Raw genomic sequence first — 14,158 nt, 5'->3', positions numbered from 1 at the left:
AGCGTGTAGACAAAGAAAAAGTAGAGGGTTGACATCAGTTAAACTGTGCGCCATGTTAGTCGTCAGCTACGCGGTGGTGTTCTCTGGCACAAGTAGTAGATAGAGAGAGAAAGAGTGTACGTACTGTCTGTTGGCCTTTTGTCCCACATAGTAGTAAATGGCGTGAGGTACGCGCGTGCACGCGCCTGCCGAAACAGCGGCGGCGGCTGGTGCGCTGACCAACCACCTCGGAAAGGCACGTCGGAAAAGGGGGAAGCCACTTGTTGCTCTTTCTTTTATAGGTGTTCCGGGTGGTCTTTTGCGCATGTGTGAATTTCCATTGAAAGGAAGTGATGTCGTCCATCTGTGTGTATATGTGTGCACGTGTGTGAGTACATGTGTGTACGTTAGCGTGTGTGTATATACACGTGAATGTGAGTGTATATACGCGAACATGAATATATGTACATGTGTTGATGTGGGCGCGTATGTATATGACAAGTAATATAGCTTGAAATGTGAATGTGTGCTTTTGTGTGAGACTAGAAAAGGCTCGCGCACAGCACAGTTTTATGCAGAAACCTGCCTTTTTTTGCCTTGCGTGCTTGCGCGTACAACAATGGCCACCACTTACAAAAAAGAATTACATTGTTTAACATCTGAAAAACTACTTGTTTATGGAAAATTTAAATGTGATATTCGTTTTCAGCACACTCGTTGACAAAATAGGATAAAAAGAAAAGAAACACTTGCGGCGCAACGCAACGCGCTTATATACTTTTGATTCTGCCCTATGTTTAAATAATTATTTTCGAATTACATTCAAGTTTACGCTATCTATTTTTATTATTAAATTGTTTTAAGCACAGAATAGTTACAAAACACCCTCCTCTTCCCATGTTAAGAATGGCTTTTGAAATAATTACGTTATTTCCACACGGTAGCAAAGAGCACAAGTACCAAAAAAAATTAAAAAAACAAAAAACAAATACACTAATTCCTTTGCGTGTTTACAAAATCGGGGATCGATTTACTATAACGTTGTACCTAAAAAGTGAGCACCTATTTAAATATCGAAGTAATGACTTTTTCAATTTTTTTTTTTTTTTTTTAGATAATCTGGTTTTATAGTGTCCAATCAATAATAATTCACTGAAAAAATCGGGGGGAAAAAGACGAACAGAAAAAAAAAAAAAAAATTAGAGTGTGGGGCTGACGCTCGTTCAGGTTCATCTAATTACGTTTTCATTACGAAGTGATCTCCCTTGAAAGAGATACGATTTTTTCCTTTACACCGGTTTCTCATCGTCAAATGATAATATTCAGAAAATTTTAAGAAGTAAACATGTTTATGCATACATTTTGTAGGGTATTTGTCAGAAAAGATCCATCAAAACTGGGCCAGACATTGCATATAAATTATCATCGCTTTTCTCCGCATCTAAACTGTAATTTATCTTCATTAAAACATCCTACAATCGTAGATAATGAAGAAACGCAAAGTGACCCTCATCAGTCTTCACCTTCGTCTTATATTTCTAAACGGATAGAAAAACGACTCGAAAAGGCGAAATCGGAAAGAATTAAACTTGAAGATTCTCAGAAAATGCCTAAACAATCTAAAGAAATCGTCCAGGATTTCTTGAAGAATAACAACGATGATTTCCCTCTAGAGGTGCCAGTCGATTTTCCTTCCGACTCTCAAAAATACTTGAATTGGTACAGAAGTCAAGAACGAAAAGCCCACCGATTAAAAGTCGACCCCGAAACTACTACATGTATCCTTTTCCCGGGACAAGGGAGCCAGTTTGTAGGAATGGGGAAAGCTCTACTCGATTATCCAAACGTAAAAGAAATGTTTGAAATCGCCAACAATATATTGGGTTATGACCTTTTAAAATTCTGCTTGAATGGACCTCAACAAGAACTTAACAAAACAAGAATTTGTCAACCAGCTGTACTTGTTACGTCTTTGGCAGCCGTCGAAAAACTGAAAACAGATCATTTACAGGTGGGTAATAATAAAACAAACTGTGGTTATCCTGACGCTCCGCACTTCTTTATTTACCTTGGAAGTGACGTCACACAAATCTTATAATACGGATGGCTACAATTGTAAAAATAATTTGTTTTATTTTTCTTTCATTTTGAGCTCTTTTTTTCTCCTGTTTAACTTTTTTTTTTCTCCCATTTCTTATTTTGAGCTGAGAATTTATTTTATTTTCATTTTGAGCTCTTTTTCCGATCCGGCGTTCCTGCAGTCCTCCTGCACTTTACGACCCGAGCTATTTTTTAACGCTATTATTTAGAAACCTATTATTTAACATTGGAGAGGCATCTTGTAATTGTTAAAGGAGAGCTTAGTTTTACTAACATTCAATGTTACCATCTATTTGCGGCTCCATTCCACTATAGTCTGGAGGTAATTTTCTAACAATTCTTCCATTGTCTTAGATTTATGTACATCTATTCTTCCTTCATGCATATTATAAAACGTTGTATCATCAGCAAATATACCCATCTCGGACACAATATTATCAGGGAGGTCGTTTATGAATATCAGGAATAATAATGGTCCAAGGATCGAACCCTGAGGCACTCCCACATTAATGTTATGCTGCTTGGATGTATGTCCGTCAATGACAACCTGTATGCTTCTATTGTCTAAGAAGGATCTAATTATATTTAGTATACGTCCAATTATACGGTATGATTTAATTTTCATTAGTAGCTCTTTATGGCAGACTTTGTCAAAGGCCTTTGATATATCACGGGCTCCAGACCTGGCTCCGCCCGCCTTATCCAGTACATGGTAAATGTGTTCAAAGATGACTGTTAAAATATCTGCAGTAGAAGGAGATTTCCTGAATCCATAATGTTTGTCAGAGAGAAGATTTGCTTTTGTGAGGTTATGAACTAGTGCTTGATTAATTATGGTTTCAAAGAATTTAGCGAAGAGGGCGTGGAGACTAATGGGGCGATAATTGAGAGGGTCTGTTCTTTCACCAGAATTCTTGTACACAGAGGCCATCTTCCACTATTAGGGAAGCAAGACATTTATTGTAGAGCTTGGAAAGTATGGGGGCTGAACATTTCTTAATTAGTAATGCAGGGATGAGATCAGGCCCACACGTCTTAGAGGTGTCTAAGTTTTTTATGATATTGTGGACATGAGAAGGAGTGATTTTTACATCTAATATGGCTTCAGTTCGCTGGGCAAGCAGTTCCGCCTCCTCCATTGCCATGCATGCAACCTTCTGGTTGTTGCTCAGTGGAGGAATTACTGATTGTCCTTTATTCACTACACTAGTATAGATTTTTCCGAAATGACGAGTTCCTATTTTTTGCGATTCAATGTGTTCCCTGATTATTTCAGCATGCTTTCTTTTGGGTGTCATTATTTCACTCTTAGAATGATTTCTAGCATCTATGAATTTTGCCTATTTGTATTTGACTTATGATGAACAAACCGGTGGAATGCATGCTGCCTATGTGCAATGGCAGCTGCATAATCTGCAGTGAACCATGGAGGTGAGTGGGGCTTGCTATAATACTTCCGTGTGGGAACATATGCTTCAATTCTTGCTTTGCACCATTCAGTTGTCTCATTGACACACTGTTCAGCAGGAAGAGAGAAAATATCGGTCCATGGGGCACCTTGGATGGTTCTCTAATGGCTTCCCAGTCAGCCCTGTTGTAGTAGCTTATTGTTTTCAGTAATAGTTCTTCACCTTAAGGTTGGGATTTAAATGTGACTAGCGGGAGTATCCGGCATTGCCCGGGTGTTTGGAGGTGTGTAGGGGGGGGGGGAGAATAAGCAAAGTAATAACCCTGTTTAAACATTTTTAAAAAATCGGAAAAAAATGAATGTGTTCGGAAAAACAAAAAAAACACAAAGAAAAGCGAAAAAAAAAATGGTATAAATAACCTTGTTTCAATATTAAAAATTAAAAAAAAATATATATATCTGATAACTCGGATTGAACCTGCAATCTTATGATAACGACTCTGTCAGTGTCACTTAACCCATTGCGCTATGGACGCATGGGCGAATGTAGGTTGTTTTTATAATATTTAAATGAATTCAAGGTACGTCTTTTGCACATGTTGATGCATGCGTAGAAGCCATCTTTTCATGAAGATACAATTTTTTTCCACCCCTCCTGGTAGAAAAGGGTCTGGTTGAGGGTGAAGGAATGAATGTTTTTGGCCAATCTTTCTATATTTGTCGGGTGAAGGTTCGAGCTTGAAAATGATACCTATCTGGCGAAAAGTTTTTGCGAGACATACAAGCACACACACACATTTTGGCTTATATATATATCTAATTTTATATATATAGATGTCAACTGATACCACTGTGTGGTCTGCGTTTCCTAGTGGCCTGTGGGTACTGTGGTGAGAAATAGGTCTAGAAGTGAAGCCTGCTGTGGTTCACGATCTGGTAGGCGAGTTGGAAACATTACTGTTAGTGTGAGGGAATAGGCTATAGAGAAGCTATAAGTAGAGCATCCAGCTGCATCTGTGTAACCTGGAAAACCAATCCAATTTTTATGGTGGACATTAAAGTTACCAAATGCATGTATTTGGGCATTACTATCTAAGAAGAGTGCTGCATTTATACTATCAGATACATGATCAATTAGGGTACAATCCTGATTTGAGGGAGAACGGTAGAGAAAATATAAGTAACTAACACAGTGATGATATATTAGTCGAAAACACATAAAAGCCTGGTCATCCGATTCAAGATTTTTCTCTCTAGTTAAAGGAAGGGTGCTACAGATATAGATTCTAAGCCCATGCATATATCTATCCAAATCCTTACGGCAAAGTGGGAGGTATCCTGTCATGTTAAATTAATTAGAGGGCATTGAAGAGTGTAAGTTTGTTTCACTTAATGCTAAGATATCCAGGGAGTTTACTAAAAGATAAGACTCTTAGTTTACATCTAAATTTTGATTGTGTTCGAAAGATAACAAAGTTAATCTTGGCGCACGTATGGAAACGGTACCCTCCTCTTTATTTTTATTCAATTTTTTTTCAGCAGATTATTATCGAATGAACACTAGTCTGCCATTTATATATATCCATATATTTTTTTAACTAAATTATTTGGTGAAAAGTACACTTTTAGTTTTTTTGATTTTTTTTTTTTTTTTTAAAGAAAATTGCAGCAAACGTGTTTTGGTATTTATTAAGTTTAATTCAGACACTAAAAAATGAAAATATTGAAAAAAATTATATAGTACATACCCGTTATGAATTAAGTTCTCATAAAAAAATTTTTAGAGAAGAAAATCAAATTTTAATGAGATCGATCATATCCTGTCATCTTGCTTATTTCGCGGAGGAGGAGAGGGTGCCTTTAAACGAAAGAGTGATTAGCAAAGGATAAAACGAAAAAGGGATTAAAAAGAGAAATTCTATGAAATAAGTGAAAAAAAACTAAAATATTTAAGCATTTTTCTGCCTATGTTTCAAAATAATCTCGTTAAATTTTGACAAACTTTAAGCAGTGATTGGAGTTATCTCCCTTTGCGCCCCCCCCCCCTGTCCACAAAATAGGCAAGATAGTGGGATACAATCGATCTCATTAAAATTTTAGGTATTTTTTTTACGACCTGCCCTAGTGTAATATAAACATCCCAACCTCTCCATGTAAGAACGGCTTTCAAAGTTGGAGGTGTTTATTCTGAAAGCCGTTAACATGGGGAAATCGGAGGTATTTATTCCAAAAGCCATTCTTAACATGGGGAGGTTAGGTGTGTTTATATTACGCTGAGGGAGATCGTAAAAAAAAAAGTCAATGTGCTCTGTTACTTTTCACCTAATAATTTACAGTTAAAAAAACATTCAGCTTTTCTTAAAAAAAAAAAAAAAAAAAAAAAACAATTTTTGTGGATAAAAAATTGCAAAAACCATAAAAGTAAAACATTACAAAATGCCACTTTTATTGAAAAAAAAAAATATTCAGTAAATTTACAGTAGTTTTTATTTATAAAAATTCTATTTTTTCCTGTTTGTTTTGAAATTCGTCTGCATCTTATTTTGTTCGCTTAATCCGGTGACTGCCGGTTGAGCCTGAACCATAATTGATGGAAAATCCTGAGGATCAGGTCAAATTCTGCAAGAGTACAACAAAAAAAAATTATAATTTTGGTCTGAAATTAAAACAAAAATGGTTGATTTAATCATCACAATAGAAGTTTAGTTAAAAATACATATCACTCTCCTCCTCTCATGCTAAGAATTTCTTCTGTGTAGCAAGAACAAGATGGGCGCCGTGTGACATTCCTGCATGAAACATTCAGTATCGTGAAAACTAGTTGCCGGCCCCAAATTTAAATGCGATATTTGTTCTCAGCACTCCTGACTACCTATCCAAAACAACTTTCTACCAGGCATCAATTACCAAAACTTTGGCAGACCTGAACCAGAATCACCCCCCCCACCCACCCACAAACACACACTTTATAATTTTAATCAGCATTCTGCAGTTGGTATTTTTTTTTTTTTTTACAACCTAACTCAGCGTAGTATAAACACTCCCCAACCTCTCCATGTTTTTAGACCAAATTTCATGAATTTAGCCTTTTTAAAGTGTAAATACTTATTTACAAATAGTCATTTTAAAATTTGGCGGTGAGGGGTTAGCCATATTTTAAACTAGAGTGTAGAGAGCTGAGCCCGGCATTTCTCCAACAGTCCTAATTTTCTGTTACTAAAATGCGGTTTTTCCCTATTTATCCATTTTTACCATTTCCACTTTTACCCTACTATTTATTCTCTCGCAATTTTACCGAGCAATAAGAACATATAGCTTCTAAATAACAGAATAAAATATTAAGCAATATTTATTTTTAAATATCATTGGGGAGATGATTTACTTCCCATTTAAAACCAGCGTAGCCACTAAATCCCTCTTCAGGACGGTCTTAAAATCTATTTTGAAAATTAAAATTATGGATATTATAAATATCATGACCTCTAGAATAAATGTGCTATTGTGATAACTGAAATGATTCTAGATAGTGTAAGATAGAGTATTACCACAACTTCCAATTTCACACACATTTGATGGTATTGTACCTAATTTGTGAAAATATGCTATATATTTTACCCAATAAATAATTCAAAGTGTAGTATCTGTTCTAATATTACACTTTATCCTTTGTGTCCTCTGCCACTGACAGAAAAATCCTTCTAGACTGAGACAAGTTTCATTGCCATTTCAATCCAGAGTATCCTTTTTGGGAGAGTTGGATTCCCTATATTAAAAATCGACCTTGTGTCTAACACTTCCTTCGGGTAGTGGACGACAAGTAAATAAAATCACATGTAAACCAACTCACACGCCCCAGACAAAATGAGATTCTACATTTTTAGGCAATTATGTGAACATATTAAAAAAACAAAAACAAAAAAAAAACAACTAATTTAAAATTTAGAGAGTGGGATCAGTTTAGTATATATATTTAAAGTAAAATCGTTTTCATTTTCAGGCCATTATAAATCATGATTGTTCATTAAATTCTTTTACAACTTACCCTAAGTTAGACTGGTAAGTTCATAAACCCCCACATATTATCACTTAAAAAGTAACCTCCCACATACACAGACGCACAGAACTTACATATTATAGCAATCTTTGGTTAACTGTCCTTAAACGTTAGAATTACTTGGATATGGAGGCTCATTTTCTATTAAATTTACCTGTGAAACAGACACTATAAATTCTTAAATTTATTATTTTTTTGCTTTTCGTCTGGTGGATGATTTTTCAGAATAAGAAAGGAAGAAAAGGGGGCGAAATAAATGAATACACAACGAATAAATGTTACCAAAAACAAGCGAAGCTATATTTTCAACTACCTGGATAATTTTTTCTTTTCTTTTCTTGCACTTTAACTTATTTTAAAGTGTTTTTTAACTTAAAATAATGGTAGTGTAAAGCCCATTGAGTTAAAACAAAATAAAAATGGTGATATTATTTAAGCCATATTCGAGCCTCGATAATAGCTCAGAAATCAGAAATCAAAGTACTGATAGAAACGCACCCAAGAAATGTCACTATGTTCACCCGATGTTATGTGAGAACAAGAAAAAAGGCCAACATACGACTTTTAACTCTCGATAATGACTCAAAAATTAAACAATATACTAGTAGAAACCCACCCAATAAATGTTATCAAAGGCAAGATAAGCTACACTTCTACCTAACAAAAGAATATATTTGACTTTTACAAAAAAAAACAAAACAATTCAAACTTTTGCATCACATTAAAATAAATATCAAACAAAAATAAAGAAAAATATGCTGGTAATTAATTTTCAAATCATGAAGCACATTTTGAATATCTTTAAAATAGTTACTTAAAAATACACTTACATTTACATGTTGCCAAATTGTTGAAGCCAAATGGTACCGAAGATGTTAATTATCCCCAAATACTTTGTTAGTGGTCTAGGTTTTTATTGCCTTATATAGGGGAGTGAGATTGGTGGGCTCTATACGGCATTGGCGCCGTAGGAATCCCTAAGTATCAACATAAATGATACCGGCAGAATCAAAGAAAATCACACGGAAGCATGACATTTCACAAGTTCATTTCAAATTCAATTCAGGCCATTCCTTGTCATATTGCCAGGGAGGGACAAAAACCTGGACAAAATCCTACACTATTATATATATTATATTGATTTAATTACAAAATAATGTTTAATATTATTTTTCTTGACAAAATGTTTCTTTCAATTTAAACAATTTTTTCAATACCTTGAAAATAAACGGCATTCTTCTAAAGGTTATCTAACGAATTTTCGCAAAGTTTCAAGTTTTATTTTGTTTATTTTACGCAGATAAAATAAATTTAGACCTTCTTTTAATGTTATCATGATCTATAGAGGTTAGTTTTACTAATAGTTTAAAAGGAATAAATATTTATCAACGGTATCAGCAATGAAAAATTAACATAATAAAATATTAAAAGAATCGGTTTTGGAATCGGAAATTAGGCACAAATTTTTCTGATACTGATTCCGATACCCCGAAAACTACCGATTTTTCCGATTCCGATTAACACTATAAGATACCAAATTAAAGAAAATGTGCATACGTTGGCGCCGTTGTATATGTCATCATTGATCTGAGGGAGATAACTCTATTTTACTAAACTATTAGGATACTGTGAGCACTTTTTGTACACTTTAGTTTCCTATTTCGTATGTTTGTTTTTTCTTGTGAAAAATAACCCAAAGGCCAAAAATTCGAATCCAATCCGAGATTGTTCAGGAAATGCAACAAGTTTTAGTACAATTCTATAATTTGAAAAAAAAAAAACAATGAAAGAAAACGAAAACGGCGCTGTTTTATAATTTGTCACTCGTTTACTAAAAGATTCGTTCATTTTTTCATCTCATAATTTAGGATGCGATATTTTTATTGAATCAAAACATAAAAAAAAAAAAGTTGCGACGATTTTTTTTTAATATGATAAAGTTGAAAATATTAATAATACAAAATGTAGTCTTTACGCAACTATTAAGAGAATGATATTTGTAGGTACGGGCAAAATGAATGCCGATGCTCAAAATGTATAAACATTTTACTTAAAATTTCACCAAAAATCAGGAAATTAACCAATTTCAATGAAATTTTCAGTATTTATCAAATAATGATCGTGGAATATAATGAACTAATTATTTTTATTTAAATCTTAGTGAAAATGTATTATTTTGTTTAAACAAAAATTACCTTCACTAAAGTTATGGTTTTCAGTAGTAAATAAAAAAACGCAAGACTTTACTTTTGCTTTTTTTATATATAAATAAAGCATCGTAATTTGTAACAATAAAATAAAAATAAATTTTTACAGGAACATTACGGAAAAAGCTCCTGAAGTCCGTATTAATGAATTCTATATAACTCAAACAAAAATTAATTTCTCAAACTACTAATATTATCATTGAATTCAGCATTGTTTATTTAATATTTTCACACAAAAAAAATTATAATTGCAAATATTTCTACTTTATTTTCCGCTTACATTTTTACCGTAATCTTTACATGTAAGATTCTAATATTTCCATTGCACGCAAGAACGTATAATTATCAACGTAAAATAATGTTCATATTATCTTGGAAAATAAAGTAAAAAAATTAAATTGAAAAACAGGAACAGAGAAAAATAATTTAATTAAAAAATGGCAAAAATTATACGAACATTCCATGTGGGTAAGTATGGATGTGCAGAGTTGAAAAGAAAACCAGTCTGTTTTTGCCCACCCTCCTCCTCTTTTCAACTACCCGCCTGTTTGTGTTCATCAACTTTAAATTTCATGTAAACATTATGATAAATTTTAACATAAGTCTGTATTTTTTCAGTGTGTAATTTTTTCAATGATTATAAATTGTTTTCTTAACCAATTGTAATTCTGTATTAATATTAATAAATAATGGCGCTAACTTTTTTTTTTTTTTTCAAAGAATAAATTGTCAGTAGTATAATTAATGAATTTAACTTTTATGCATTTTTAAATGAAGGAAAGAGGGTCTTCAACTCAAAAAGAAAAAAAGTCGCTCGATATGCCGGAATAAAGACATAAATTATGTTTAATTTGTCCTTCCATACATATTTCAATGTTGCCGCGAGAGTTTATTTTGATACGAATGAACGATACATACATTTTTGGATAATTATTACTTGTTTTGCAAAAGTTAAGTACATTTATTGTATTAATTCATTATCTTAAGACTTTAACTTAATACTTAACTTAGAAATAATTCCAGAAAACTTATATTTTTCTTGCCAGAAAAATGTAAACGTGATTTTTGTCATAATGATTTTTTACGTGAAATCTAGGGTTTTTCAGATTTGAGACAAAATTATTCCATGTACTTTTTTTATTTCACACACTTTTTTCTTTTAGAAATTAACTTTAAACTATAATCTTTCAAATACAATAAAAAAAGTACACGAAAATTTAAAAAATTACTATGATTAACCGGCATTAAAAACCATACCCCCCCCCCCCCTACCGAAGCAGCCATTAATTGCCCGTACCTAATATTTGCATTAGATGAAAACATTGAAAAATAAAGCTGCGGCAACTTTTTTTTTTTTAAATTAAAAAGTAAATGTTATGGTAAGGTTTTAAAAAAAAGTCTTTAGCCTTTAAAATACAAAGGATGAAACTTTTAAAAATGCAGCGACTTTCTTTTTTTTTTTACTGTGACAATGAAAATGCGTCAATAGTTGTAGAGGAATTGTAAGCAAAGCTGATAACATTAATAAAACAAAATGTAGTCTTTACGCAACTATTAAGAGACAACCAACAAACCAACGATATTTTAATTAGATGAAAACATTTAAAAAAGGAACTGTGGGAACTTTTTTTTTTTTTAATTAAAAGTAAATGTTATGGTAAGGTTTTGTTTAAAAAAAATTAGTCTTTAACCTTAAAAAATTCAAAGAATGAAACTCTTTAATAACTTATTTTTTACTGTAACAAAGCTTATAATATTAATAACATCAACATCTACTTTTTAACATTACAAAAAATGAAAATGCGACTATAGTTGTAGAGGAATTGTAATTTATTTTTAAACAAAACTATGATTCATTTTATATGAAATTTTTACATGAAAAAATGTTATTAAAGAGTTTTATTCTATGTATTTTTCTTAGATTAAAAACTAATTTTTTCAAAACCTTACCATAACATTTACTTTTTAATTAGAAAAAAAAATTGCTGCAGCTTCTTTTGTTGGTTTTCTCTTAATAGTTGTGTAAAGACTACATTTTGTTTTATTAATGTTATCAGCTTTGTTTACAATTCCTCTACAACTATCGCCGCATTTTCATTGTTACAGTAAAAAAAAAGTCGGATCATCTTTAAAAGTTTCATCCTTTGTATTTTTGAAAGTTAAAGACTATTTTTTAATGTTTATATTTAATAAAAAGTATTGCAACCTAAATTATCAAATGAAAAAATGAACAAATGTTTTAATGTTTATATTTAATAAAAGTATTGCATCCTAAATTATCAAATGAAAAAATGAACAAATGTTTTAATGTTTATATTTAATAAAAAGTATTGCATCCTAAATTATCAAATGAAAAAATGAACAAATGTTTTAATGTTTATATTTAATAAAAAGTATTGCATCCTAAATTATCAAATGAAAAAATGAACAAATGTTTTAATGTTTATATTTAATAAAAAGTATTGCATCCTAAATTATCAAATGAAAAAATGAACAAATGTTTTAGTAAACGAAAGTTGTCTCCCTTTGCACAATGACAAACTGTAACACAGTGCCAAAAAACATAATTTTTGTAACAGTATAAAAAACTTCTTGAATTCATTTTTTCATTCGAGAATTTCGGATGCTAAAAGCAATGTAAAGCATCATTACAAAAACATTAATAACACAAAAAAGCTGTTATTTGTGCTTGACAATACTTTGGAAAAGTATGTGACGCTAATTGTAGAGTGAAATGTAATACTTATTTAAACAAGTTCGATAAAAGTTTTTATTACAATTCTTTAGTCAGCTTGAATTGAAGCTGAAACCAAAATTTATGAAGAATTCTTGGTAAAATTATTTATTACAAGAAATGGAAGGTCATAACAATTAAACGACAGTCACTTGGAAGAAAAAAGATGTAAGCGTGACACACAAAATAACACGCATACTATCGTCTTAATATATAGATTTCACAATTATTAGCCAGTTTAATAATAAATAAACCGATTAAACTGGCTTTCCAATTTTGATTGGAGCTTCTCAAGTCAGTATGGATAGCCAGAAGTGTTATAAAGTTCTGTTTGGATTTAGTGTTATTTAAACTTTTACCAACATTATAAAGAATGTTTTTTTTTAATTTTTAAATAATTTGTTTTATTAATATTTTGAAGATTTTTTTTAATAGAAAATGTATTTTTTGAAATAAGATATTTTTAACAAGATTTTTAATGTGAGTTCTAAGTTTTTTTGTTTTTTTTTACTTAAAAGTTAAGTAAATTTTAATGAAGTTCTCTGGCAGTGAATAAAACAAAACTATTTTAGATATATTTTGTTTGGGATCATTTTTTTATGGTGTTTGATTAAAAAATATTATCATTATTAAAATAAAAAGTATTTCAAAATGAGAAATTAAACAAAAAATTCACAAACGAAGACTTTTTTTGTAAAAGTTTAAAAAAATTTATTTTGTCTATTGTTTCATTAATGATGGATGTTAAAAGATATTTATGATAAAGATTTTTGTTTATTTTATAAAATAAATATATTTTTCAAATAAAGACGTTTTATCTAAATTCCTTTAAAAATATATTCAGTGTTTGTAAAAGTTCAAATAACAATATACATCCAACCAGAACGTTATAACACTTCTGGCCATCCATACTGACTCAAGACGCACTGATCAAAATTGGAAAGTTATGTCTTCATTTTAATGAATAAATAATAAATCAGTAAGTTGTCAACTGCTTTGGCAAATTATTAAAAAGGTGGTAGACACTCCCCTATATGTTATTTTTTTTCTTTTGTAAACTGCTTCATTATCTCTTGCAAAAAAAAAAAAAGTGTATTTTTACTTTGTTGGTGCTAGTTATCTCCCTTACATAATCGTCTCGAGCTTTCATATTTAACTTTGTATAAGTTTTTTTATTCAATAAATGATATAAAATTTTTGATGTTTGTTTACAAAGGTTTTTCTTTGAACTTTGAAGTATAACATTATTTTACAAAGCTTGTTCAAAAATTCAATTTTAGCAACTACATAACTTGATTTTTTATTAAAAAAATAAGCTTAAACAATTCTTTATTAATGACTAGCGAGGGGTACCCGACTTTGCTCGGGTGTTTGTAGGTGTGTGTGAAAAAACCCCGAAATGTGAAAAAAAACAAGTGCCCGTGAACAAAAACCGAAGCTTTGACGCACAGTTGGAAAATAGTAAAGTGTAAAAAAAAAAAAAACAAGTGCGCCTTCACGTGACGTCGATAGGTATTCAGCAGTTAGCATTTTGTGCTGGACAGTTTTCAATGAGGTCAATAATGTATATGTAGGTATGTGTATATATGTGTATATGTATGTATATATATGTGTATATGTATGTATATATATGTGTATATGTATGTATGTATATGTGTATATGTATGTATGTATAT

At 31.3% G+C, this 14,158-nt stretch overlaps 1 protein-coding gene across 1 annotated transcript in view; it reads left to right on the top strand.

Annotated features, from left to right (window-relative positions):
• The first annotated feature begins 1,103 nt into the window (after nt 1–1,103).
• LOC145241307 (malonyl-CoA-acyl carrier protein transacylase, mitochondrial-like) overlaps nt 1,104–14,158 on the top strand; it is a 99,123-nt gene continuing 86,068 nt past the window's right edge. The window contains exon 1 of the mRNA XM_080104150.1: nt 1,104–1,990. Within this exon, the coding sequence (XP_079960276.1) occupies nt 1,325–1,990 (666 nt within the window). The 5' untranslated portion in view covers nt 1,104–1,324. The remainder of the gene's footprint in view (nt 1,991–14,158) is intronic.

The sequence above is a fragment of the Euprymna scolopes genome, chromosome 1 (genome assembly GCF_053919585.1).
Source record: "Euprymna scolopes isolate OS-2025 chromosome 1, ASM5391958v1, whole genome shotgun sequence".
NCBI lineage: Eukaryota > Metazoa > Mollusca > Cephalopoda > Sepiida > Sepiolidae > Euprymna > Euprymna scolopes.
The sequence above is the reverse complement of the archived record's forward strand: the minus strand, read 5'-3'. Positions and strand labels throughout refer to the sequence as shown.